At 36.6% G+C, this 16518-nt stretch overlaps 5 protein-coding genes across 7 annotated transcripts; all 5 read right to left on the bottom strand.

Moving 5' to 3' along the window:
• Positions 1-2836: 2836 nt before the first annotated feature.
• LOC17891987 (chalcone synthase 4) lies at positions 2837-3511 on the bottom strand. The gene is made up of 2 exons (XM_006298745.2): positions 3453-3511; positions 2837-3357 (listed from the first exon to the last, which is right to left on the bottom strand). The coding sequence occupies exons 1-2, from the start codon at positions 3499-3501 to the stop codon at positions 3011-3013; spliced, it is 396 nt and encodes a 131-aa protein (XP_006298807.1). The 5' UTR covers positions 3502-3511; the 3' UTR covers positions 2837-3010.
• Positions 3512-3914: 403 nt separating this feature from the next.
• LOC17893523 (putative pentatricopeptide repeat-containing protein At3g25060, mitochondrial) lies at positions 3915-5816 on the bottom strand (the record flags this gene model as incomplete). The annotated part of the gene is made up of 1 exon (XM_006297199.2): positions 3915-5816. A coding segment is annotated over one exon (1818 nt), but the record flags the coding sequence as incomplete, so codon positions are not given.
• A 366-nt stretch (positions 5817-6182) lies between these two features.
• LOC17891974 (xyloglucan endotransglucosylase/hydrolase protein 3) lies at positions 6183-7348 on the bottom strand. The gene is made up of 4 exons (XM_006300092.2): positions 7144-7348; positions 6953-7053; positions 6680-6873; positions 6183-6570 (listed from the first exon to the last, which is right to left on the bottom strand). The coding sequence occupies exons 1-4, from the start codon at positions 7340-7342 to the stop codon at positions 6183-6185; spliced, it is 882 nt and encodes a 293-aa protein (XP_006300154.1). The 5' UTR covers positions 7343-7348.
• Positions 7349-7772: 424 nt separating this feature from the next.
• Positions 7773-10111, bottom strand: LOC17891180 (ER lumen protein-retaining receptor B). The gene is made up of 6 exons (XM_006298467.2): positions 9847-10111; positions 9265-9530; positions 9040-9155; positions 8665-8738; positions 8242-8305; positions 7773-8151 (listed from the first exon to the last, which is right to left on the bottom strand). The coding sequence occupies exons 1-6, from the start codon at positions 9935-9937 to the stop codon at positions 8115-8117; spliced, it is 648 nt and encodes a 215-aa protein (XP_006298529.1). The 5' UTR covers positions 9938-10111; the 3' UTR covers positions 7773-8114.
• Positions 10112-11202: 1091 nt separating this feature from the next.
• LOC17890610 lies at positions 11203-13538 on the bottom strand. 3 transcript variants are annotated; one of them, XM_006298315.2, is made up of 3 exons: positions 13493-13538; positions 13206-13344; positions 11203-12070 (listed from the first exon to the last, which is right to left on the bottom strand). In XM_006298315.2, the coding sequence occupies exon 3, from the start codon at positions 12036-12038 to the stop codon at positions 11268-11270; it is 771 nt and encodes a 256-aa protein (XP_006298377.1). In that variant the 5' UTR covers positions 12039-12070; positions 13206-13344; positions 13493-13538; the 3' UTR covers positions 11203-11267. The 3 variants fall into 3 exon arrangements, with proteins under 3 accessions (XP_006298377.1, XP_023642068.1, XP_023642067.1); XM_023786300.1 differs by lacking the exon at positions 13493-13538 and having other exon boundaries at positions 11203-12075; positions 13206-13441; XM_023786299.1 differs by lacking the exon at positions 13493-13538 and having other exon boundaries at positions 13206-13441.
• Positions 13539-16518: the final 2980 nt, after the last annotated feature.

Here is a 16518-nt window from a genome sequence, read left to right as displayed (position 1 = left end):
CATCACCTCTAAAGCACTGTCCGGATTTGTTTTCAACTTTAAACGTGCAGCCGAGGTAGGAGTAATAAAATTATGAGTCGCCCCTGAATCAACTAACACAATGACTCGAATCTTATTAACCATACCCACCATTTTAGTAGTGCGATGAGAGTGTAAACCCAAAAAAGAATTCATGGATAAGCATCTCAAAACTGGTGTCTGAACCACCATCTCCTCGAGTTCACATGTGGTGTCTTCCTCCAAGACCTCTAACTCCAGTCCATCAACCACAGTAAGTATTTGTAATTCTTTTAAAGGACAATTATGGCCCCTAAAATAATTACCCTTGCACTTGAAACAAATACGTTTGCTCCTCATAGCATCTAACTCCTCAGCTGTGTGACGTTGTTGAGGTGGCAACACAGTTGTGTTTGTGTGACCTTGATGTTGTCCTCTACCATTCCCAACTGGTATGAACACAGGTTTGGTAGCGTGGGAGTTTGCAGGAGCTCTAGGATACCCAAAACGGTGCGAACTAGTACTTTTATTCCCCTTCTCACTAATCAATTGACAAAAAGTGCTAGACTCCATTCTGAGGACTGCAGCCTTCTGCAATGGTAATCCCTGTGGTTCCTTCATAATCAACACTTCTTTCATCTCTTGTTTTAAGCCATTATAGAATATCTTCTCCAAATGTATATCATCCAAACCAGGAACTTGATTTGACAAATCTTCAAATTCACTCACATATTCAGCCACCGAACCAGTTTGTTTAATAGCGAACAAGCGATTCCCAGGATCATCATCATTTGATACACCAAAACGCAAGAACAGACGTTGACGAAAATTATCCCAAGAGCGAAACTCGTTTCTGTTCATCTCCCAATTAAACCACTGCAACACGTCTCCTTCAAGACTCAAAGCTACCACATCCAGTTTATCGTAATCGGAGTAACGACCAACTCGAAAGAACCGTTCTACTTTTGAAAACCACGCATATGGATACGCACCAGAAAAAACTGGCATCTCAATCTTACGCAACAAGCTCGATCTATTCTCCAAAGGTAAATTACCTTCACCGTAATCACGCGTCTGTGGATCTGTATAAGATGATTGTTGCGGAGAAGGATGAGACGGTTCTGGATGAATCGGTTGTTTTCCAGCTCGCTTCTCCATCTTCGTCAATGTAGCAGCTATCGATTTCACCATATCCTCCAAATTTTCCAGTTTCTCCGCGTGTTCTACCTTCGCCAAACACAAACGTTTGAGTCCACCTTGTAGCACCTTCAATTGATTTTCATTCTCGTTACCATAGAAACTCTCACCTTCGTACAACTCTGAATCCTCCATTGAAGCCATCACGATAGTCACTTCGAACCAGTATCACCGCACCAATGATAGACTTTTGTATCTCCGAACAACACGATATTCAATTAGAAATAGATCTGAATGATTACAAAGGTTGTAATCACCAAATCAACATACAATCGTCAAACACAGAGTATGAGAAACGATTACAACAGAGTCAACATAGACTCTCTTCTAGCACATCGCCAGGACAAGTTTCACAAACAACATGAATGAATGAAGAAGAAGAGATACAACGAGTATTTGAATTCAAACGAGAGAACTCTCAAGCAAAGTCTCTCCCCAGATCCGAGTCTTTCTTTGAGTCAATTACTTTGACTTCTTTATTCTCTCGCTCCACGTCAGCATCTTCTTTGTTCTCACTTATCTGACGTGGCTTCTTCTTTCTGCAATAATACGACTGATGAATCGTATCACATTGTGCGGTTGCAATTTGGCAGGGAGTGGACAGAAGCCTCCGGGAATCTTAATGGAAACTTCTCTGTTCCAAAATAAGTCTAATAACGATCGAGACACATTGGGGTGGCAAATTGGGGTTATGAAAGTGGGACAAGTGAACAAAACTTCTTTCGTTTTGACTTTGATTTAAAAGTATTCACTAATGAATTTTAATGAGTAAAAATGATTGAAATTCTCTGAAAGAGAAGTACTGCTACGGTAGCGTTCGGCTCAAAGGTAGCAATAGCTACTATTAGAGAAAAATATGGGAGATGGAACGGGCTATAGGGCTATATAGCTAATATTATTAGCACACCCGGAAAAAATAATTATTTGGTCACCTATATTATTAAAACGCATATATTTTTAGGATCGATAAACAAATATTTATAACTTTCCGAATGTAATAAACCGACAGTTGGATATGGGTCAAAGTTACCTTGTTGGTCACATTTTTTGGTCAAAGTTACAAGAGAATTGTATAGCTAAGCTTGAATTTGGTGGAGTAGTTTTAAAATGGGTGACATTCTCGTAAGAAATTGTCGAAATCGTGCGTGTGAGGACAAAACACGGGGAAAAATACGTGGTAATTTTTTAAGTTTGGTAAATAAATTTTTAAGTCTTCTGGACATACGTGTCGTCGAATGCGGGTGGGCCCATGGACTTAGAATGGATATTGGCTCATAAAGATAGGTGATATCATAGTCGAACCCAGAAAACTGTGGAGTCAAGAGAGCTCACACCATAGGGGGTGATGGCCGTAACGAAAACGTAATGATATGTTAGTGGGAGTGAATTGTAACACTTTGGTTTTAGGAAATACGGTGGTGCATGCAGAGAAGTTTTAACAAAACTAATTTGGCTACATATGTCAGAAAAATGCACTTATGTTTTCGGTCAAATATCTTGAAAAACTTTCATAGTTAAGTGTACATACGCTAGAGTAGTTTTATTACGGATGACCTCCTAAGAAGTGACTGTCGAAACTGTGCGAGTGAGAATAAAAACACGGTGAAAAAGTCACTTCATGATTTGTAAAATCGGTGAACAAGTCTTTAAAGTTTCCTAAACATATAATATACTAGCTCTCGAATACATGTGATCCCATAAGATTAGAGAGCATAGGGGTGCCATAAATGAAAATCGAAATGGATCGCTTTAAGAAAAGAATAGAAATGGATTGTCCTCAAGAGGAACGACGTTGGGATGAGATCCCTATGCATTTTCACCAGTCCTCCGACGCACCTTCACGGAATATAGGCGTGGTAACTTGGGAAAAGGCACCAAGGGCAGGGTCGTAATCTCTGGAGAAGTCCCTACAGAGACGGATGGCAGTGCCCTCGTCATACCAGCCTTGTTGGTACTGGTAATGGACGAAACAGTAGTTAGGAGTGCTTATTAGCCTGTCGAAATTTTGGTTAGGGCCATGATCAGTCCTGTTGTGTCTGGATGTGATGCAGAAGACGAGGTGGGTGAGTGTGGAATTGTCTATAGCCCACTGTTCTGTAGCCCTTTGTTGCCTATCCCCACTCAGCTCAGAGACGGGGATTACCATTGTCACCTGTCGGAGCGCTGCAATAAAAATATTTTTTGTCATCGGGATCAATCACATATCTATTAATTTAATTTGTAAATGGTTTCTTATGACTCTTTTTTTATTTGTTAACCTGGGAGATGTCGTGCCGCATGCCCAACGGTACTCCAATTGTCGGACATCTTCAGACGAGTAAACTCATTGTTGTGTTATGTAGAGAGAGTGAGATATTACTCTTAACTTTATTTTATACACGGCTAAAAGACTCGTATACCTCTTTTTCTCCTTTTAATTATTATTTATGATTATTTTTAATATCAAAATGGTCCAACAAATTTGGATATGATGGTGTGTGTGTGTATTGTCGTCGAGAGAAGAAAAAATTGCACATTCACTTGGACTTTTGAAAGATACTGTGCGGTTGTGAATTGGCAGGGAGTGGAGAGAAGCCTACGGGAAACTTATTAGTGGAAACTTCTCGGTTCCAAAGTCTTTTAACGATCGAGACACATTGCGATGGCAAATTGGGGTTATCAAAAGTGTGACAAGTGAAACGTCTATCTAAACAAATTCTTTATTTTATACAATTTCACCATTATACCAAAAACATAGTTTTACTAATGAATTCGGATGATCCAGGCATATGGGAAATGAGTGATATTATCATGAGCAGTACTTACTAATTGGAAATGACAGATTCAGAAATGGGTGTATATGCCTTCGTCATGTCAGTATTCAAGTTTCTCAACACTTGTAATATGTGATAATGTTCATGGTGGCTCAGATCTTCCATGAGAAAGGAGCAAAGCTTTCCGTTTACTTCGATCGCGCTGTAGCCTGGTACCTTCTCCATGGCCCCGTTTCTCATCAACTTCCTCACTTTAGCCACTTCCTTCCACTTATTGGCAGTTGCAAAGAAGTTAGAGACCAGGGTTTGGATCCCTGTGCTATCTGGATTCAGCTGGAGAATCTTGTTGGCCGCGATGTCTCCAACTGATAGATTCCTGTGACTGATGCATCCTGAAAGAAGAGCAGCCCAAATAGGCAAAGCGTTGTCAAGTTGGGTCGAGTTTATCATCTCAAGAGCTTCTTCAACTCTCCCTGCACGAGCGAGAAGATCAATCATACAGGCGAAGTGTTTTTCGCTCGGCTGGATATTATATTTGTTTATCATGACGCTGAACCAGTGTTGGCCTTGTTCTACGAAACCCGAGTGGCTGAGAGCAGAGAGAAGCGATGTAAACGTGGCATGGTCAGGTTCTATGTTTGATTCCCTCATTTTGAGGAACATCGATACAACTTCTTGACCGTTTCCATGGATTCCATAACAAGATATCATTGTGTTCCAACAAACCAAGTCTTTCTTTCCTACTTGTTCAAAGATTTCTCTTGACGTTGAAAGAGCGCCGCATTTTGAGTACATGTCCATCAATGCAGTCGCAGCTACTCGATTAAGAACGTGCCTTTTCAGAATGTAACAATGTACCAATCTACCAGTCTTTAATGACCCTACTTGCGAACACGCCACGAGTACTCCAACAAGAGTTGCTAGATCCGGTTGAAACCCAAGGCTCTGCATCTCCACAACTGCATCAAAAGCATTACTGGCTAATCCATTTTGAGCAAATCCAGAGATCAACGACCCCCACGAAACTGTGGTTTTAAACATCATCCTACTAAACACCCTAGAAGCAAGCTCTATAAACCCAACCTTAGCATACATATCAACAAGGCTGGTTTCAACTACAACATTCATAGGACCACCTGTTCTAATCAAATACCCGTGAACCGAACGGCCCATTTTCATATCCCCGAGATCACCAGAAGATTGTAACACACCCAACATCACAACCCTATCCCTACCAAATCCTTCATTTTGCATTCCTCTGTAAAAATCAACTGCCTTCAACGACTTTCCTGCCTGTGCAAACCCTGTCACCATTGTTGTCCAGCAAATAACATCTCTTTTCGTCATCTTTCTAAACAGAACCTCGGCTTCATCCATTTTCCCACACTTCATGTACAGATTTAAAACAGATGAACAAACAAAGACATCATTTTTATACCCAAATTCAACTGCTTTACTCCACACAGCCTCTCCTTTCTCTAAAGCCATACAACTCAAGCACGCTTTGATCGTCATAGTAAACGTTGAGCTATCTGGTTGAACCCTTTCAGCTATCATCTGATCATAAATCCGCAAAACTTCATCTGGGTTGTTTCCACGAGAGTACGCCACAACCATAGAATTATAAACAGAAACACTCCTCTGAGGCAATTCGTCGAACACCTTACGTGCATAAAAAATCTCCCCGATACGTCCACATGAGGCAACGAGATCGCGACTAATGGAGCTTCCATTAAGTAAATAACCGGAAGTGATTACAAAAGCGTGAACCTGAGCAATGTGCCGCTTGTAATTACTAGCAGATAGCAAAAATTTGAGACGTCTCGGACACAAGAGAGTCCGATGTAACATACAGAAATGTTTTGTCTGTCAAACCAAACCAAACCAAATCTTTCAGAGCAATAATTCGAACAAAACGAAGTCAACGATCCAAATTCACAAACTCTCGCTCGTTGATTTTGTCTGATCATAAATCCATTTCAATTGTTTGATTCCTTATAACTAACTTCTTCAAACCCAAATCTGATTTCTCAAACCGGAACACACCGACCGGTTAAGGCATTTACACATACGAGAACTGAATTAACTAATTTGAAGTGTTGAGATTGATAAACATGCATATTTTTAGACACAAATACAATTATATTCTCAGCTGTGATATGATCACTTCCTTAGTTCCTTTTATAACTTAACTCTTTTACCTCGTACATACATGATAGGTAACGTTACGTTCCTTCAGTGGTAATAACATTCTCTAGGAGGAGTTTGGTACTTAGAACGATCAGTACAATAGTCATAGTTCATGTACTTGCTCCTGAAATGCTCATACATCTGTTGTTCATGTCCGTTTAATCTTTGATACTCGCCTGTATTCCACCAGTAGTTAGAGGATTCACAAGCTCCGACGTTATTACTCCGACCATCTATGTTACAGCCTGATAGAGAGAAGTCTTGGAAATGGGCAATGAAAGGAGAGTATGACCAGTTAACCTTAGTCCGACCTCCATCAGTGGCCCAAGCGTCACCGTTCCATAGACTAGCCTCGACTTGCATAGGCTTTGATGGATAGCTTAAGCCTCTTTCGTTTTTGTATACTCTTATTGGGATGTTGTCCACGTAAAACCTAGCATTCCATGCACGTACGTGAAATTATGATTGCATTAATCTTTTGTCTAAGAAACGAATAGAGCAAGATAACGAATAAGAAGAAGGATTTGTGTAATCAAACGTACACAATTTGGTAAGGGTTCCAAAGAATCCCATAAGTGTGGTAGTGTTTAGTTGGATTGAACCAAAGATTAAACCTTTCTTCTCTGTTTCCTTCTCCATTCAGAAACAGATTTGTCTGTAACGTTACGGGTTTACCGTAGTTGTTCCCAAGAAACTCGAAGTCAATCTCGTCGTGACCACCTCCTTTCGATGTCAACTGTAACAATTTATCGATATGAGTTTCGAATTAGCTAGTCTATGTATATATGTGTGTGTAAGTGAACAAGAATACAAACGTAAAAAGCGGTGACGATGCCGCCAGTGTTTCCTCCGGGGACTTTGATTCTTATTTGGAAGAGACCTGATCCGTAGCTGTCCTTGGATTCAAACCCACCACCTGTTTTATGTATAGAAGCCAATAACCCTATTATTAAACCCTTGTGTCTTTATGTTTTTATACAAGTAACAACAAAAAAGAGATACTAACCTGAAGATTGATCCATGTAGAGATCAACTTCTTGGCCAGAGTGGAGTGTGGAAACATGACTTTGTCCCCACGTAACAACATAGTTCTGGCCGAAAGTAACATATTTTTCGATCCCTCGTCCTCCGAAAACCCTAGAATCAACCCCTCTCATGATCCATAATGCTACAGCCAAAACACTAAAGATTCTCATATAGTCCATATCTTGATTTAATTCTTGTTTTTTGTGCAAGGTACTATGGTGTTGCACAGCTGGTTTATAAGTTTGAAAAAGTAGAAGGCATGAAAGATATGGAGGAGACAAAGAGATTAGAGTCACATCAAATTCTCTATACATCTCCTACACGCCATTCTAATTATCCCCATGCCCATCGGCCATCACCATTTTTAATCACAATGTTATCTTTTTTCTAAGATGTAGTGATCCATTAATTACTCTCTTCTACAATTACTTATATTGATTTTATCGACAATGTTATGGACATATAAAGTATCTGATTTGTATGCAATGAAAAATTGATGTAACTAGAATATGTATATGAGGGACGTTAAGATTAACTTTACGACAAGATTTGTGTTCGACTAGCTAATAAGTAATAACACATGAAGTTTCAGTTTTTGAGTGGTAGATAAGATTTTAAAAGCCTATAGAAACTTCATACATGTCTTTTTCTTGTTCTTTATAGAAGTGGAGCTCTCCCAATTTAAAAATAGTTCACATCACGTTGTGAATCATGATGAGTATATTACTGTCCTGTTGAAATATTTAGTAACACTAACTCGACCAGAAAAAGCTGAGAGACGAGAAAGTCAAAAGAAAGTGTAATAAGTTAGTTTGCTGGAGTTTACACATCTCTGCTCGTTCTCTCCTCTACTAACCACCATCGGAGTAAAATTGGTAACATCCCCATGGGTATTGTGTCGGGAACCAAATTGAATCCGTAGGGTTTCCCGAGCATTGAAAAATTTAGAAATTAAGCTGGTAGCTGGAGCTTTTTGTTGTTCTTCCAGCTGCAAACATAACGGGAAAAAAATAAAAACAGTCAATGGCAGAATTCAAAAAACGTTAGGAACAAAAGGAGAAGATGCAGGAATTGTTACCTTAGGAAATAATAATAGAAGAAGTCGGCATAGAGCAGTGTTTGAACAAGTCCGGCGATCCATGCTGCATCATTGCAATCAAGCATTTTTGAAATGTCAGGTCACGAATATTAATCAAGACAGCAAATATTGATAAAGGTGACTCATGAGAGAAAATGATGCATATTGCGTTTTCCGGCATGAGAAACCAATATGTTTTCACACATGAATCATGAGGCTCCACATGTATCTATTGAATCTGAATGCTAAATTTAATCTGAACTTATGAGCAAAGAAAAGGGCCATAACTGGCATCACATTTTCAGTAATAAGTTGCAAAACAAGACAAACACTTATCCAATTAGAGGGCAAATAAAAAGATGCTAATGAGTTACAGTGTGCTACATGTAAATGGCAAGAAAGTTGAGAGAGAAAGGAACATACTTATCCAGTGAACAAAGTGCGGCTCAGTGAAGTAACGGTAGATCCAGTTGAGGATGTATAATCCACGGTAACCCCTGCAAGAAGAGGGCATTATTGGTATAGCAGTCGAAATACGAAACCCAAATAACTAAATAAAGTTTAGCAGGAGAACAGTCAATGGTGTAAATGAGGGCAGGACGATATCAAGAATAGACATTAGATGGCACTGATCTAAAGCACATTTGTAGAAGAAAACATAAAGTTCACAAAACCCCTAATCATGAAGTACCCAGAGATGGAAAGGAATCATATACGGAACCAGTCAAGAGATGTTCAGAGGAATAAAGAAGCATGGATACTTTTGAATGAAAGAAAGTCATGGGAACAAGATCGTACCCAAGGAGAAAGATATATTGCCCGGTCAAGTTGTCAATATTTCTAGTCCTTTGCAGCAAGACAAGCTGAGGTAATATGGCAACAGCCTCCAAGTACAATGAAAACGTCCACAGTACCTGATATCATAAAGCAGATACCAATTGCAGATTAATAAATCAGCCAGTCAAACAAAAGAGTTCTCAGGCTCCATGGAAAACAAATTACAATCTTATTGAAAAGCCAAACCTCTAGAAAGGTAAACTTCTCATGAATCAAAAGAGCTAAGAGTAGGCAAGGAAGCACAAGGAACCAATGACGAAACGTATCTTGCTCCCTGTCGTAAGTCCTGTGGACAGCTTTATGATGCCTCATGTACCAAACAATCGAAAAGGAACTTCCTAAAAACACCAACTTCATAGAGGTGTTGTAGAGAGACACGAAACTCGAGAAAATATCCAAATAACGTGTAGCAAAGACAATGGCATAGAGCTCTTGAGTCTTCAATGAGACACCTACAAATACCATACCAAACAAAAATTGAAATTCTCATAAATGTAACCTCAAATCCGTGAGATCCATTCATACAAATTTCACAAATTCGATTCCTCTTCGATCAATCTCTCCTAAAACCATAACTTAGCGACCAAATTACTACAGATACTCAGAATCAGATCCATCATTTCTAAAATTGAACTAATCATTACAAATTCCCAAATTGACAGAATCGTAATCGAGTGAGGAACCATATGATCGGTCAACGTCAAATCGCATAATCTAAATCACATTTCAGCAAAATTCAGAGAAGAATTGAGGGAAAAATGAACATACCAGCGCAGGATTTGATGGTGTGGATCTTGAGAAGCAAGACCAGAACACTGGCCAGGTGAGTCATATCACCAGCTAATCTGAATATGTTCATCTTCAAATCGTGACTAATCTAAACCCTCTCCTTCACAACTTCTTCCGAAATCGGAGAAACAAAGATCTCTAGGGTTTTATGAAAGCTCCCTGCTTCTTCTTTCGTCGTTCGTCTTCTCCTACACCACTCTCACGGGTTCGTGCTAGATAGATCTCGTCGATGGCGTTTCCACGAATTTTCTCTGTTTTTTTTTTTTACTGAAAAAGGAAGGAAATGAAAGCCCATGACTTCTAGTTATTGGGCCTACAAAATGAAAGCCCAAGACTTATCGGTTAGATGTTAAACCGGTGGTTATCTAAATTAACCAAAGCAAGTACAAATTGAAAAAGACAGGTAAAAGAGTAAGTTAGTTAACCAGTGAAGCTTTGTTAGGTGGTTTTGCCGTAACCATAAGTGTAGTTTGGAGGATTGTTCACGTCTAGCCCGACCACTTATTTATTTGTTGTTCTGGTTCAAATCAAACATATCAGTGACACAATCAATAAATTAAGAATTTATGGTACAACTAACAACTCTCTATGCTAACTTTTTCGTTCTAATTTAGTGTAAGATAAGATAAGTTTGGTTAAAGTTTACCATTCGAATCATACAAGTACTAACTACTTATTACAGTAGTGTCTTAACCATTACTAACCATCACTTATGCATGGCCATAGTTGGTTCGGATTCGGATTTAGATCTTTCGTGTCCAGTTCTGCAGTTGAGTTTATATATTTATCAGTCCTAATTAGGTTTGGGCGTTCGGATATTCAGTTCGGTTCCGAATATATTCATTCAGTTTTGTGTTATTTGGGTAAAAAATCCATTCAGTTATTTTAGAATTTTGGTTCGGATTTAGTTCTGAGTTATTTCTAAAATGTATGTATGAAAACATCATAATATATTTGTTCTCAAAAATATTTTGGCTGTTTTGAATATAAGTACATGATGTTTACGGATTTAATTTATAATTATAATTTTGATAATTAGATTATATTAAATGAAATATAACTAGTATTTTAGATATATATTTATATTGTGGATTTTTTGAATACACACATTCAGTTTCAGTTCGGTAGGGGTTCAGTTTCGATTTTTTCTTGATTCTGAAATTAAATATCTATTCAGTTATTGCTTTAGGTTCGGTTCAGTTTCTTTTCGAGTTCGGTTTATTGCTTTAGGTTCGGTTCGGTTCTAGTTTTTAGTTCGGTTTTGATTCGGTACTTTTCGGATATTTTGTCTAGGATAAGAAGGATTTCATTCTAATATTCAATGACAACACACAATACAACAACAAACGAAACGACCTGATTATGATAAATTAAGGTAATAAAAATTGACAGAACCAATCTTAAAAAAGATCAAGAACTTCTAAAATTGTGGTATTACAAAGAGGACAGTTCCCTCTTTGAACCCAAAGCTCTCTCGAACACAACCTACAAAACGTATGACCACACGGAATAAACGCAGCTCCTTTGCTTCTCACCATACACACACAACAACTTATCTCCGCCGCCGTCACCGTCTCCATCTCCTCCGTCTCTCCTTCAACACAAACCAAACTCATCTGCTCTTCGTTCTCCTCTAACAACTCCATCAAAGACATCCTCGCCGGCTCCACTTCATGCGACGTTTCCTCTTCTCTCGCTGATAAAGCTCTCTCCTCCGCCAACACAGCTCCTAACCGAACCCTTCCTTCCACCGACGAAGCTTCCTCCGTCAGGAGAAAACCGAGTTGGTGGTTTTCGTTATCCCGGTTAGGGATAGGTGTATTATCCAAAACCGGGATAGGATTAGCCGAGATCCAAACAGTAGCGTTACGTTTAAGACGGAGCTTTTCACGGAGACTTTTCCAAGCGGTTTTGTCTCGATTGTGTCGGTCGTGTCGGTGCTCTCTCTGCATTACATCAAGAAGTGTCCTGTTCGATTGATTCCTTGAAGACGGCGGCGGTGGTGGTGGCGGAAGAATCCCCGGCGACGGAGTGGTTACGTTTTTGTCAGACATTAGAATAGCTTCTAGAGTTAAACCCGTTAACGAGCTCCGGTTAGTCTCCACCGTTGTTGTTGACATACGATCTAATAACGTCACTCTTAGCCTATCTCCACCGTCCATTTGAATCATCTCTCACCGATTCAGACCACAATACAAAGAATCTGAACTGAAAAAAAAAATTAAAAAAAAACAAGACTTTTTGTTATATAAAGACAAGATTTTTCTCGGGGAAATCGAAGAGGAAACTAAACTTAGTGGGTGTTATTGGATAATGGATTTTAATAGAGTCTAACTCTAACCCAAGTCTAATGTTATTTAATCAATGATTTTAAATACTTTACTCAAATCAAGTGTTATTGGTTCTTATATTTGCAAAATCTTCATTAAAAGAGTTTAAAATCTAGTGTTATTGGTTCTTATATTTGCAAAATCTTCATTAAAAGAGTTTAAAATCTAGTGTTATTGGTTCTTATACTTACAATTATTAACTAAAGTCTTATGTTATTCAAGTTTGGTGGATTTTCACAAATGATTTCATTTGAAAAGCTTTGAGTGAATCTGAAACTGATTTCATGTGTAAATTATGTCAATCCCAAAACCAACCTTCTAACATGAGATTTGACAATCTAATAAATTAATAAAAGTTTCATTTAACGTAATACACGTACGTTATCAATATTTGCAAACTCATTCACCCATGACCCAACACATATGTATCTCTCTTTATCATTTTTTCCCAGTCTTTTTTTTTTATCCCTAGTTAATGTGTATATTGTTTTAACAGTTGTTGTATGATTCATTTGATCACTTTAACAAAAAAAAAAAAAAAAACAATTTTCATCTTTTAAAGATACGTTAAGATTTCAATACAGAAATTTGAAATGGGAAAAAAATACGTGACGGTAAAAGTTTGGTATAATTTCATTGAAAATTGTAAAATCATTTGTTATAGAATTCAATTCTATTGTTCAAAACCAAAAGATATCATGTGTCAGTGTAAATACACTTCCACTGATTTAAAGAATGAATAATAAATCAGTCTCAATGAACCCAGATTTTGAAAGTCTTATAAATTTTAAAATCTAATGGAGTTGAATTTAAGTTAAACAACTAATAATTTTAAAATCTAATGGAGTTGAATTTAAGTTAAACAACTTAGTATCTCAGCTTCCTAAACTCAGATTTCTAGGACAATCTCGAGAAACCTAAATTTTCCCGAGAAACCCAAATTTTCCCGAGAAACCCAAATTTTCCCGAGAAAATTTTCGCTACCATAGAAAAAAATAAAAAACCGACCTTTTGTATCAAGACTCGTTTGCTTAATTCAGCATGAGAGCTTCAGTGAAAAACCCATTACCGAGAAAATGCCAGTGAAGAAGATAAGACCTTCGTCTTCAAGTTTTGCAGAAGAAGAATCCGAAATCCAAGAGCAGATCTGTAATGTAAATAGAATATACTTTTTATTCATTAAAGAAAAGAGACAGAGAGAATTCTGATTCTTCTTTATACCAAAAAAATAAAGTTCAATGTCAGGTAACAATGATAAAAATAAAACAAAAATCTACAAAAATAGAATAGTTTACATATATGTGATTTGATATCTATGATGAGCTCTTTGAACACTTTCTTCTCGCTTTCTCGTTTATGTGAAAAGAAAGAGATTGGTGTATAAAGTATAAACCAAAAGTGTGTAGGAGCAAAAGTGTTGGTGGTAACGGGTAAGCGTTATTTAGAGAAATTAGTTGGTAAGTTTACTTATTTACCCATCTTTATTGATCAATTCTATTTGACTTTTTGGTGTGTGGGGGTGAGGGCATAAGTGTACGTTTGAGAATTCATTTGTTATAACAGCTTTGGGCTTTACAACTAAGTGACGGAGTCTTTTGTTTTGTCTGCAAGTTTCTTTAAGGAAACGGCAACATTGTTTTAGCACATGACAAGTGCATTTGTTTCTTGTCTCTTCTTCACTAATAACTCTTTAGTTTTGGACTCCACAGTCACAACGTAACATAAGTTAAGAGTGACTTCGGTTATTGTGTTGTATCTGTGGTTTGTGAAGGCTTAAATTAAAGAGTTTGTTACACTAAAGAATACATATGGTTTATGTTTTCCCCAATTATATTTGTAATGTTAATTAGTTAAAGTTTATTGTCCTTAACTTTACATGAAAAAATGGAGAGTTATTTATTGGAAGAAATGATAACTAGGGTGCATCATTTGTTGAAAACATTTAAGGGCCCCTAACACATGTAAGACCATCATGTTCGTGCAAAAAGATTCATACCCATAACATCATATACTGGTCGTACCATGATTTTAGGTTTGATTGCCACAATTATGAGAAGTTTTTGACTCTTTTTTGCCAAAGGGAATTTGAGATTTAAGTCATTGAAAGACTTTAATACGTTATTATACTTTTAAAGAAAGATTGAAATAGTGTAAGATTTATACTATTAGTGATATGCTTTTGATGGGTAAATTTTTTTCGATTGTCGATCCTATTCTTACCAGGATACAAATTTTTTTTTTTTTTGTCGAAATAATTCATGCATAATTTTGGAAAGATGTGCTTTATTTTGAGGCTTTGAGTAAGACTCTTGTGGAATATGAATCATTACATTTTGAAGCTAAAAGACGACCCAATGCATAGTTAATTTTTAGCTAATAGTATGTTAGTGGACAGTGGACACCATGTTGGAGCAAAAACCTCTAGTTAGCAATTTGGATATGAACTGATATTGATCTCAACTCTTTCAACATTGGTAAAAAAAATGGAGGTGGAAGATGATGCAAAATTAACCGAGCAAAAATATTATCTAAGGAACACCAAGATCTTCATATTTACCAATTTAAAATGACATGTGTTAAACTATACAAAAATATAAAATTTCATATACAATATTTACGATGTAACACACTCTAGGGTTTATATGAAGGACTTGTCATGAGAGGAATGACTTTATTTCCGCATATGAGTTTGATTTACGGGAAATAAATTTTACTATGTTACCCTGATCAAATCCACCAATTTTGGCTTAACTAATATCAGACTAAATTGAATATACAAAAAATTATTTGGAATCACCATGAATGTTTTCTTTTTATGTACAACAACTTTATACATCCATAATCTATTTAAAGTAAACTTTTTTTTTTCAACCCTACTTTCATTTTCAAGTCCAAAATGGAGAATTCCAAATTTTATTTCATATTTGGAGTGTTCTAGTCTATTATTCCATTTTAGAGTTATGTACTTACTTGAAGATAGAGTTGCTCAATTATAGAGTTGAAACTAGAGTAATGGTATGAAGATAGAGTAATGGTATGTGTAGATGGTCTAAACAAAATATTTGATTTTGTGAAACCAAAAATAAATTAGTGGTGATCCTAGTTTACAAAAATGGTATACAATTTTCCCAAATATGGTTTATAAGTTGTAAGTTCTGCGAGAAGCAAAAGCAAGTTAAGAATGTCATCGACTTCAAAGTTCCTCTATCTCTTCATAAACAAATACTCCTCATTCTCATGGCCGGAAGGTTCAAGGAAGAGTTTATTGTATGTCTTACCTCTTTCACACCATCTTTACAACCAGATGCGGCTTCATGATCTAGATGGGCTCCTTGCTCTTGTCATTGCACCCACAAAGGAACAAGTGGAACAGATCCACACAAGCATCGAATAGTTTGATATGAGTCAAAATCTGTTGTATGCATAGGCTAAGATAGTCAAAATGTCTTGTATGCAAAATGTGAAATATTGTACACAACTAAATGACTTACTTGGACATGGACTTCGCCCTCCTTTAAACTTGACCCATGAAGAAGATTTGCCCATTAAGAAACTTTTACCAATCAACAAGGTTCGGTCGATATGTTGTTGCTCGGTCCTTTATCTCGGCGGCAATACGTAGATAACAAACCAATACATTGCAAATTACTGGAAGACTATATAGTTTTGTTTCTGCGAACTTGAGAATTTCACTAATTTAAGTTAGAATAACACATATGACAATCCATTTAGAGAACAACTAGGGAATGAACATTATAAATCAACCAATTAATATAATGACTGATTGCTAAACTTCACTTGTATTTTACTGGTTTAAAAACATTAAAACTTATCTACACAAATACAATTTCTTATGCGGTTATGCCAACATGAACATACAAATACAATTTGCAATCCAAGTATACAGTATACAATATATGGATAATATATAAGAAGATGATATTTTTTTTGGAATCCGTACGTAAATATATATGGTCTCTTTACTATCATAAATTAATAATCATATACAGTTTACATATATATAATTTGGTATATTAATATATACTTTTGAAATTCTTTTTTATCCTAGAGTTCATTTCTATAATTTGTTTTTATGTCGTAAAATAAGCGGTTAAATAATAGTTTTGATTGGTAACAAGCGTTAGTAAAAACATTATTATAGAAACACAATTGAGAATATCTAAACTTATAATATGTTTTAAAAAATTCAGTTTCATTTTTAAAACTCTATAAGATAATAATATAAATGCACAATATGTTTTAGAAAATAAAACAATTATATAATTATAAAGATTTCAACCGCCCTTTTTATAAATAAGAC

Source organism: Capsella rubella, unplaced genomic scaffold (genome assembly GCF_000375325.1).
Source record: "Capsella rubella cultivar Monte Gargano unplaced genomic scaffold, Caprub1_0 scaffold_3, whole genome shotgun sequence".
Lineage (NCBI taxonomy): Eukaryota > Viridiplantae > Streptophyta > Magnoliopsida > Brassicales > Brassicaceae > Capsella > Capsella rubella.
Note: the sequence above shows the minus strand (reverse complement) of the source record. Positions and strands in the feature narration are given on the sequence as shown.